This window comes from Pyrgilauda ruficollis, unplaced genomic scaffold (assembly GCF_017590135.1).
Source record: "Pyrgilauda ruficollis isolate IOZ18807 unplaced genomic scaffold, ASM1759013v1 scaffold1093, whole genome shotgun sequence".
Taxonomy (NCBI): domain Eukaryota; kingdom Metazoa; phylum Chordata; class Aves; order Passeriformes; family Passeridae; genus Pyrgilauda; species Pyrgilauda ruficollis.
Window position 1 is genome coordinate 1 of NW_024509133.1, and position 10,293 is coordinate 10,293.

Genomic DNA, 10,293 nt, shown 5'->3' on the forward strand with positions numbered 1-10,293 from the left:
ACCTTGGGAAAAGAGGGAAAAACCTTGAGAGAAGTGGGAAAACCTTGAGAAAATTGTGGGCAAAACCTTGGGAAAAGAGGGAAATCCTTGGGAAAAGAGGGAAAACCTTGGGAAAAGTGGGCAAACCTTGGGTAAATGTGGGAAAACTCTTGGGAAATTTGGGAAAATCTTGCGAAAATTGGGAAAATCTTGCGACAAGAGGGAAAACCTTGGGAAAAATGGGAAAAATCCTGGGGAAATTGGCCAAACCATTGGGAAAAGTGGGCAAACCTTGGGAAAAGTATCCTTGGGAAAAGTGGGAATACCTTGGGAAAATTGGGAAAAACCTTGAGAAATCCATGGGGAAATCTTGCGAAAAGAGGGAAAACCTTGGGAAAAATGGGAAAAGCCTTGGGAAAATTGGGAAAAACATTGGGAAAAGTGGGCAAACGTTGGGAAAGGTGGGCAAACGTTGGGAAAAGTGGGCAATCCTTGGGAGAAGTGGGCAGTCGTGGCCCATGGGATGGAGAGGGGCCGAGGTCGGAGTCGCTGCCCCGCGGCAGGGCCAGAGCGTGGACGACATCCCCAAGGAGGTGCTGAGCGACTGCGCCCACCTGGTCAAGGCCAACAGCATCCAAGGTACCCCAAAATCCCCTTTTTTCCCTCTTCCCAAATTCCCCCCCCTTTCTCCTTCTCTTTTCCCATTTCCCCCAATTTTTTCCTCGTTTTCCCCCACGTTTTTCCCGCTTTATTTCCATTTTTCCTGATTTTTTTCCCCATTTTTTTCCCAATTTTTTTCCTCCTCTTTCCTTCTCTTTTCCCATTTTCCCACTTTTTCCCCCCATTTTGTTCACTTTTCCCCAGTTTTCCCCCACTTTCCTCCCCCTTTTCCCATTTCCCCACTATTTTCCCAATTTTTCTGAATTTTTCCCTCATTTTTCCCCACTTGTTCCCTATTTTCCCATTTTTTTCCATTTTTCCCCCATTTTCCCCACTTTTTTCCCATTTTCCCCACTTTTTTCCCTATTTTTCACTTCTTTTCCCCATTTTTCCACACTTTTCCCACTTTTTCCCCATTCTTCCCACATTTCCTTCACTTTTCCCCATTTTTCTCCCATTTTCCCCCCATTTTATTCCCATTTTTTCCAATTTTCCCAACTATCCCTCCTTTTTTCCCTCTTTTCCCCATATTTTCCCATTTGCTTTCTGTTTCCCCCATTTTTTCCCGTTTTTTCCATTTATTTTTCCTGTTTTCTCCCCATTTTTCCCATTTATTTCCCTTTTTTCCATTTCCCTTTTCCCCCCTTTATTTCCCCATTTTCCTCTTTATTTTCCTTGTTCCTCCCCATTTTTTCCCATTTTTCATCATTTATTTCTCTCAACTTTCCCCATTTTTTCCCATTTATTTCTCCTACTTTTTCCCCATTTTTCCCATTTTTACTGTGTTTTTACCATAAACAGTTTTCCCCATTTTTTCCCCATGTTTTCCCATTTTTCCCCCATTTCCAGCCTGCAAGCTGAGCTTGGTGACCATGCTTTACCCCATTTTATCCCATTTTTTCCATTTTTCCCATTTTTTCCCACATAAACAGTTTTCCCCATTTTTTCCCCATGTTTTCCCATTTTTCCCCCATTTCCAGCCTGCAAGCTGAGCTTGGTGACCGTGCTTTACCCCATTTTTCCCATTTTTTTTCCATTTTTCCCCATTTTTCCCATTTTTCCGGCTGCAAGCTGAGCTCAGTGCTAGTGCTTTACCCCTTTTTAGCCATTTTTTATCCATTTTTGCCCATTTTTCTCCATTTTTGCCCCATTTTGGCAGGCTGCAAGCTGAGCTCGGTGACGGCGCTTTCCCCCATTTTAGTTTAACCCGTTTTTGCCCGTTTTTGCCGGTTTTTGCCCCGTTTTGGCAGGCTGCAAGCTGAGCTCGGTGACGGTGCTTTCCCCATTGTATTTTCACCCGTTTTTGCCCGTTTTTGCCGGTTTTTGCCCCGTTTTGGCAGGCTGCAAGCTGAGCTCGGTGATGGCGCTTTCCCCCATTTTAGTTTAACCCGTTTTTGCCCGTTTTTGCCGGTTTTTGCCCCATTTCCAGGCTGCAAGCTGAGCTCGGTGCCGGCGCTTTCCCCCATTTTAGTTTAACTCGTTTTTGCCCGTTTTTGCCGGTTTTTGCCCCGTTTTGCAGGCTGCAAGCTGAGCTCGCTGACGGTGCTTTCCCCATTTCAGTTTAACCCGTTTTTGCCCGTTTTTGCCGGTTTTTGCCCCGTTTTGCAGGCTGCAAGCTGAGCTCGGTGACGGTGGTTTACACGCCCTGGAGCAACCTGCGCAAAACGCCCGACATGGACGTGGGGCAGATCGGCTTCCACCGCAGCAAGGACGTGAGTGTGATGGGAATTTGGGAATAATCCTGGGAATTTGGGATTGGGAATGGGAACGGGAACAGATCGGCTTCCACCGCAGCAAGGACGTGAGTGACACGGGAATGGGAATTTGGGAATAAACCTGGGAATTTGGGAATTTGAGATTGGGAACGGATCGGCCTCCACCGCAGCAAGGACGTGAGTGAGGGAATGGGAATTTGGGAATAAACCTGGGAATTTGGGAATTTGGGAATGGGATTGGGAATGGGAACAGGAACAGATCGGCCTCCACCGCAGCAAGGACGTGAGTGATGGGAATGGGAATTTGAGAATAAACCTGGGAATGTGGGAATGAGAATGGGAACGGATCGGCTTCCACCGCAGCAAGGATGTAAGAGTGAGGGAATGGGAATTTGGGAATTTGGGAATGTGGGAATGGGATTGGGAATGGGAATGGGAATGGGAATGGGAACGGGATCGGATCGGCTTCCACCGCAGCAAGGACGTGAGTGAGGAGGGAATGGGAATTTGGGAATAATCCTGGGAATAATCCTGGGAATGGGATTGGGAACGGGAACGGGAACAGATCGGCTTCCACCGCAGCAAGGACGTGAGTGAGGAGGGAATGGGAATTTGGGAATAATCCTGGGAATAATCCTGGGAATGGGATTGGGAACGGGAACGGGAACAGATCGGCTTCCACCGCAGCAAGGACGTGAGTGACGAGGGAATGGGAATGTGGGAATGGGAATGGGAGTGTGGGAGTTTGGGAATGAACCTGGGAATGAATCCGGGAAGGGGAATGGCAGCAGATCGGCTTCCAGCAGCACAAGGACATGGGAGGGGGACACGGGAATGTGGGAATGGGAATGGCAACAATGGGAATTTGGGAATGGGAATAGATTGCCTTCCACCAGCACGAGGATGTGAGAGAGAAACCAGCGGGAATGAATCTGGGAATTTGGGAATGGGGACAGAGGGAATGGGGGAATGGGAAGAGCGGGAATGGGAGCAATGGGAATCTAGGAATGGGAACAACAGGAGTTGGGAATGGGAACAATGGGAGTGCAGCAATGGGAACGGCGGGAATTGGGAACGGGAACAGCGGGAATTGGGAACGGGAACAGCGGGAATCCATCCAGGAATGGGAACGGATTGGCTTCCACCCGGGACATGAGAGACAGAGACCAGAATGACTCTGGGAATGGGAATGTGGGAATGGGGAGTGGGAACCACGGGAATCAGTCTGGGAATGGGAACAGCAGGAATGCAGAATGGGAACCTCAGGAGTCCGAGAATGACTACTGGGAATCTGGGAGTGGGAACCTTGGGAATCCGGGAATGGGAGCATCAGGAACATTCCGCATTCCCGGTTTTCCCACGATTCCCAGCACGAACCAGGACTGGGACGTTTTTCCCGTTGGGAACATTCCGCATTCCCGGTTTCCCCGCAATTCCCACCGTCGCCAGCAGGGAGCAGCACCGGCACGTGGCTCCCGTTGGGACCGCCCCCATTCCCGCTTTTCCCACAATTCCCGGTTTGCCCACAATTCCCAGTTTTCCCGCAGTTCCCAACATTCCCACACAAACTGGGATCGGGGCCTTTGCTGATCCCAGTTCCCAGTTTTTTCCCTGGAATTCCCGCTTTTCCAGGCGCGCGTGACATCAGTGGCGCAGCACACCCCCGATTCCCTTTTTTTCCTCTTTTTCCTTGGAATTCCCAGTTTAATTCCCATTTTTCCAGGAATCCCAGGTGCACACACTGGTGGTGGAGCAGAACCCCAATTCCCGGTTTAATTCCCGCTTTGCCCAGTTCAATTCCCAGTTTAATCCCAGGCGTGGTCGCTGACGGTGGAGCGGCGGGCGGCGGAGCAGCACACTCCCAATTCCCAGTTTAATTCCCGTTATTCCCAGTTCCATCCCAGTTCAATCCCGGTTTAGTCCCAGGTTCAATCCCGGTTTATCCCGTTTTAAGCCCGGTTTATCCCGGTTTCCCAGGTGCGCTCACTGACGGTGGAGCGGCCGGCAGTGGAGCAGCACACTGGCAATTCCCAGTTTAACTCCCATTATTCCTGGTTTAATCCCAGTGTAATTCCCGGTTCAATCCTGGTTTAGTCCCAGGTTCAAGCCAGGTTTAAGCCCGGTTTATCCCGGTTTCCCAGGTGTGCTCAGTGACAGTGGAGCGGCGTGCGGCGGAGCAGCGCACTCCCAATTCCCGGTGTAATCCCTGGTTCAATCCTGGTTCAATCCAGGTTCAATCCTGGTTTAGTCCCAGGTTCAATCCCGGTTTATCCTGGTTTAAGCCCGGTTTATCCCGGTTTCCCAGGTGCGCTCACTGATGATGGAGCGGCCGGCAGTGGAGCAGCACACTGGCAATTCCCAGTGTAATTCCCATTATTCCCAGTTCAATCCTGGTTTAATCCCGGTTCCATCCCGGTTCAATCGTGGTTTAGTCCCGGGTTCAAGCCCGGTTTATCCCGGTTTCCCAGGTGCGCTCACTGACAGTGGAGCGGCATGCGGTGGAGCAGCACACTGGCAATTCCCAGTGTAATTCCCATTATTCCCAGTTCAATCCTGGTTTAATCCCGGTTCCATCCCGGTTCAATCGTGGTTTAGTCCCGGGTTCAAGCCCGGTTTATCCCGGTTTCCCAGGTGTGCTCAGTGACATTGGAGCAGCGTGCGCCAGAGCAGCGCACTCCCAATTCCCAGTGTAATTCCCGTTATTCCTGGTGTAATCCCGGTTTAGTCCTAGGTTCAATCCCGGTTTAGTCCTAGGTTCAATCCTGGTTTAGTCCCAGGTTTAAACTCGGTTTAAACCCAGTTTATCCCGGTTTCCCAGGTGCGCTCGGTGACGGTAGAGCGGCGGGTGGCGGAGCAGCACACTCCCAATTCCCAGTTTAATTCCCGTTATTCCCAGTTCAGTCCCGGTTCAATCCCAGTTCCATCCCAGTTCAATCCCGGTTTAGTCCCAGGTTTAGTCCCGGTTCAAGCCCGGTTTATCCCGGTTTCCCAGGTGCGCTCGGTGACGGTAGAGCGGCGGGGGGGGGGGCAGCACACTCCCAATTCCCCGTTTAATTCCCGTTATTCCCAGTTCAATCCTGGTTTAATCCTGGTTCCATCCCGGTTCAATCCCGGTTTAGTCCCAGGTTCAATCCCAGTTCCATCCCAGTTCAATCCCAGTTTAGTCCCAGGTTCAAGCCCGGTTTAAGCCCGGTTTATCCCGGTTTCCCAGGTGTGCTCACTGACGGTGGAGCGGCGGGGGGGGGGGGAGCGGGAAAGGAGCCGCCCAGGTTCAATCCTGGTTCAATCCCGGTTCAATCCCGGTTTAGTCCCAGGTTTAGTCCCGGTTCAAGCCCGGTTTATCCCGGTTTCCCAGGTGCGCTCGGTGACGGTGGAGCGGCGTGCGGCGGAGCAGCTGCGGCGCCTGGAGCGCACGCGCGTGGAGCGCTTCCCGGACCTGGCGGCCGAGCGGGAATGCCGCGACCGCGAGGAGCGAGGGCGGCGCCGCATGGAGCTGCAGGAGCAAATGTCTGGTTGGGAATGTTTGGTGGCAGCGCCGCATGGAGCTGCAGGAGCAGCACTGGGAGCAGCGCGAGGAGCTCCGCCGGAAAAAGGAGATGGAGGAGCTCCGGTGGGAATCTTGGAATGCTGGGAATTCCAGGAATGTTTGGTGGGAAAGTTTGTTGAGAATTCCAGGGTTGTTTGGTGGGAATGTTGGCAATGTTTGGTGGGAATGTGGCGCTGGTTGGAGCTGCAGGAGCAGCGCCGGGAGCAGAGGGAGGAGCTCCGCAGGGAGAGGGAGATGGGGGAGCTCCGGTGGGAATGAATGCCAGGAATTCCAGGAATGTTTGGTCGGAAAGTTTGTTGAGAATTCCAGGGCTGTTTGTTGGGAATGTCTGGTGGGAATGCTTGGTGGGAATGTTGGGAATGTTTGGTGGGAATGCGGCGCCGGCTGCAGCTGCAGGAGCAGAGGGAGGAGCTCCGGTGGGAGTCACGGAATTCCGGGAATTCCAGGGGCGGTGGGAATCTTTGGTGGGAGTTCCAGGAGTGTTTGGTGGGAATTCCGGGAATGTTTGGTGGGAATTTCGGGAATGTTTGGTGGGAATGTTTGGTGACAATGTTGGGAGTGTCTGGTGGGAATGTTTGGTTGAAATCTTGGGAATGACTTGTGGGAATGATGGGAACGTTTGGCGGGAATTCCCGGAATGTTTGTTGGGAATGTCAGGAATGTTTGGTGGGAATGTTTCCTGGGAATTCCAGGAACGTTTGCTGGGAATTCCGGGGATGTTTGGTAGGAATTCTGGGATCGGAGCTCCTGGGGGATTTCCAAGGAGAATCCCGGCTTCGGTCAGGGGGTGGGGACTGGGAATGCTGGGGGAGAGCTGGAGCTGCCTCTGGAATTCCCGCTGGAATTCCCTCTGGAATTCCTTCTGTTGTCTCTGGAACTGCCTCTGGAATTGCCTTTGGATTGCCTGTGGAATTGCATCTGAAATTCCCATTGGAATTCCCTCTGGAATTCCCTTAGTTACCTGTGGAATTGCCTCTGGATTACCTTCGGAATTGCCTTTGGAATTTCTCCTGGAATTTTCTGGGGAATTCCCTCTGCAATTCTCTCTGGAATCGGGACTGGAATCACCCCAATTCCCTCTGGAATTCTCTCTAGATTTCCTTTGGAATTCCCTCTGGAATTCCCTCTGGAATTTTCCCCGGCAATTCCGGAGCTTTCCCAGGATTTCTCCTGCTCCTGCTCCCTCTGGAATTCCGGATCCCGGATAACCAGGAGTGAGGGGCCGGAATATGCCGGGAATTCCTCCCGAGGGATTTGGGAATTTGGGATTCCCAGGATTCCCTCGGGAGCTTCCCCGGAGCTCCACAAAAACCGGGATGGAAGGAAATCTGGGAATTTCCCAGGATCCAGACTGGGAAAACCGGGATTGGGATCCCAAATCTGGGAATTTGCAGCTGGGAGATCCCGGAGAAAAACCTCGGGAAAAGGGAATGGCGGGAGAATCGACGAGGGGCGGAATTCCAGAGGGAAAATCCTCGGGAATTCTGGGATCCAGCCCGGGTTTTTAGTGGGAATTCCCCCGGAATTCCGGGATAATTTTGGGAATTCTCCCTGCAGGAGCTACTCGTCCCTGATGAAGGCAGAGAACATGTCCTCCAACCAGGTGAGGAACCCTCCGGAATTCCGGGAATTCCTCGGGAAGGGGAGGGGAAAAACGGGAATGATGGGGAAAATGGGATTGGGAATGGGACTGGGATGGGAATGGGAATAATGGGATTGGGGTTGGGATTAATGGGAATGGTGGGAAAGATGGGATTGGGAATAATGGGAATGATGAGAATGGGATTGGGAATGCTGGGAATTCTGGGAATGGAATGGGAATGATGGAATTGGGAATAATGGGGATGGTGGGAAGATGGGATTGGGAATAATGGGAATGGGATGATGGGAAAGGGAATAATGGGAATAATGGGGAAAATGGGATTGGGAATGATCGGAATAATGGGAATAACGGGAACGGGAATAGGAACAGGAGTGGGGTGGGAATAATGGGACATATTCCCAAATCCCATATTCCCAAGTCCCAACCTCCCAAATTCCCACATTCCCAAATTCCAATTCCCAAATCCCATATTCCCCACATTCCCAATTCCCCTTCCCAAATCCCGGATCCCCAATTCCCCCATTCCCAAAGTCCCCAATTCCCATTCTCATTTCCCAATTCTCAAATCCCCCAAATTCCCACATTCCCATTCCCATATTCCCATTCCCAATTCCCCACATTCCCAATTTCCCATTCCTGAATCCCAAATTCCCAAATTCCCAATTCCCCACATTCCCAATTCCCCCATTCCCAAATTCCCATTCTCAATTCCCAATTCTCAAATCCCCCAATTCCCAATCCCACATTCCCAATTCCCAAATTCCCACATTCCCATTCCCATTCTCAATTCCCCCATTCCCAACATCCCAGATTCCCATTCCCACATTCCCAGTTCCCCATTTCCGAATCCCAAATTCCCAAATCCCCGATTCCCAAATCCCCAATTCCCATTCTCAGATCCCCCAAAATCCCAATCCCATATTCCCAAATCCCTAATTCCCACATTCCCAAATCCCCAATTCCCAATTCTCAAATCCCCCCAATTCCCAATCCCATATTCTCAAATTCCCACATTCCCATTCCCATATTCCCATTCCCAAATCCCCAATTCCCCACATTCCCAATTTCCCATTCCCGAATCCCAAATTCCCAAATCCTCAACTCCCACAATCCCAATTCCCCCATTCCCAAATCCCAGATCCCCAATTCCCCCAATCCCAAATTCCCAAATCCCCAATTCCTGTTCTCAATTCCCCCCAGTTCCCAATCCCATATTCCCAATTCCCAACCTCCCAAATTCCCCCATTCCCAAATTCCCAAATCCTCAACTCCCACAATCCCAATTCCCCCATTCCCAAATTTCCAAATCACCAATTCCCATTCTCAATTCCCAATTCTCAAATCCCCCAATTCCCAAATTCCCACATTCCCATTCCCATTCTCAATTCCCCCATTCCCGACATCCCAGATTCCCATTCCCACATTCCCAGTTCCCCATTTCCGAATCCCAAATTCCCAAATCCCCGATTCCCAAATCCCCAATTCCCATTCTCAAATTCCCCAAAATCCCAATCCCATATTCCCAAATCCCTAATTCCCACATTCCCAAATTCCCAATTCCCGCTTTTCCCGGCAGGACGGGAACGACTCGGACGATTTCATGTGAGGATCCTTCCCGGCCCCTTGGGAATTCCCAGGAAAAGGAGCTGGGGGAGCCCCAGGAGCTCCCAGACTTTGGGGGGATTCCCGGGAATGTCGGAGCCAACAAAGCCTGGGATCGGCCGGGGCCGCCTCTGGAATTCTTGCCCCGGGAATTCGGGAATTGCTCTGGATGTGAGGGGGGATGGAGGGGATTGGGATTTCTGGGATTTTCCCCTTCGGGATCGCGCGGAATTCCCGACGGTGCCCGGGGAGCTGGGCTGGGAGAGGGGGGAAAAACGGGGAAAAAGTGGGAAAAAATGGAAAAAAAATGGAAAAATTGGGAAAAATCTGGAAAAGCTGGGAAGAAACGGGGAAAAAACAGAGGAAAATGGGAAAGGACCAGGAAAAATGGGGGGAAAAAGGGAAGAAGTGGGAAAAAATGGGTGGAAAATAGGAAAAAAGCTGGAAGCCTTGGGAAAAACCAGGAAAAATGGGGGGGAAAAATGAGAGAAACTGGGAATAAATGGGGGAAAACGGGAAAAAATAGGAAAAATGGGGGAAAAACTGGGAAAAATGGGAGAAACTGGGAAAACGTGGGGAAAAAATGAGAGAAACTGGGAATAAACAGGGGAAAACTGGGAAAAACATGGGGAAAAAAGTGTGGAAAACAGGGAAAAACTGGGGAAAATGGAGGGAAAAGTGGGAAAATGGGGGGAAACTGGGAAAAACTGAGAGCAGTTGGGAAAAATGGGGGAAAAAAACAGGGAAAGACCAGGAAAAATGGGAGAGAACTGGGGAGAACCATGAAAAACCTGGAAAAATGGGGGAATAACTGGGAAAAATCAGAAAAAAGTGGGAAAAGCTGGGTAAAGCAGGGAAAAAACAGGGAAAGTGGGAGGAAAAGACTGGAAAAAATGGGAAAAGTTGGAGAAAACTGGGAAGAAATGGCAGAAACTGGGAGAAACGGGAAAAAAAGGGGAAGAATGGGGGAAAAGACCTGGAAAAGTTGGGAAAACCTGGGAAAAACCAGGGAAAATGGGGGAAACTGGGAAAAAACTTGGGAAAAATGGGGGAATAACTGGGAAAAACAGAAGGAAACTGGGAAAAATGGGGAAAAACCAGGAAAAATGGGAGATCTGGATCCATGGGAATCGTGGAATTCCTGCTGTTGTGGTATCGCAGGGATCGGGAATGGGATTGGGAATGGG

The 10,293-nt window shown here is 50.8% G+C and overlaps 1 protein-coding gene across 3 annotated transcripts; it reads left to right on the forward strand.

Moving 5' to 3' along the window:
• The first annotated feature begins 81 nt into the window (after window positions 1-81).
• On the forward strand, window positions 82-9,230 carry CCDC25 (coiled-coil domain containing 25). 3 transcript variants are annotated; one of them, XM_041473019.1, is made up of 6 exons: window positions 427-618; window positions 2,248-2,351; window positions 5,710-5,880; window positions 5,912-5,964; window positions 7,459-7,504; window positions 9,081-9,230. In XM_041473019.1, exons 1-6 carry the CDS (start codon window positions 498-500, stop codon window positions 9,108-9,110), a joined length of 525 nt encoding a protein of 174 aa, XP_041328953.1. In that variant the 5' UTR covers window positions 427-497; the 3' UTR covers window positions 9,111-9,230. The 3 variants fall into 3 exon arrangements, with proteins under 3 accessions (XP_041328932.1, XP_041328941.1, XP_041328953.1); XM_041472998.1 differs by lacking the exons at window positions 2,248-2,351; window positions 5,710-5,880; window positions 5,912-5,964; window positions 7,459-7,504; window positions 9,081-9,230 and adding an exon at window positions 1,890-2,241 and having other exon boundaries at window positions 82-618; XM_041473007.1 differs by lacking the exons at window positions 2,248-2,351; window positions 5,710-5,880; window positions 5,912-5,964; window positions 7,459-7,504; window positions 9,081-9,230 and adding an exon at window positions 1,799-1,883 and having other exon boundaries at window positions 93-618.
• The last annotated feature ends 1,063 nt before the right edge of the window (window positions 9,231-10,293 follow it).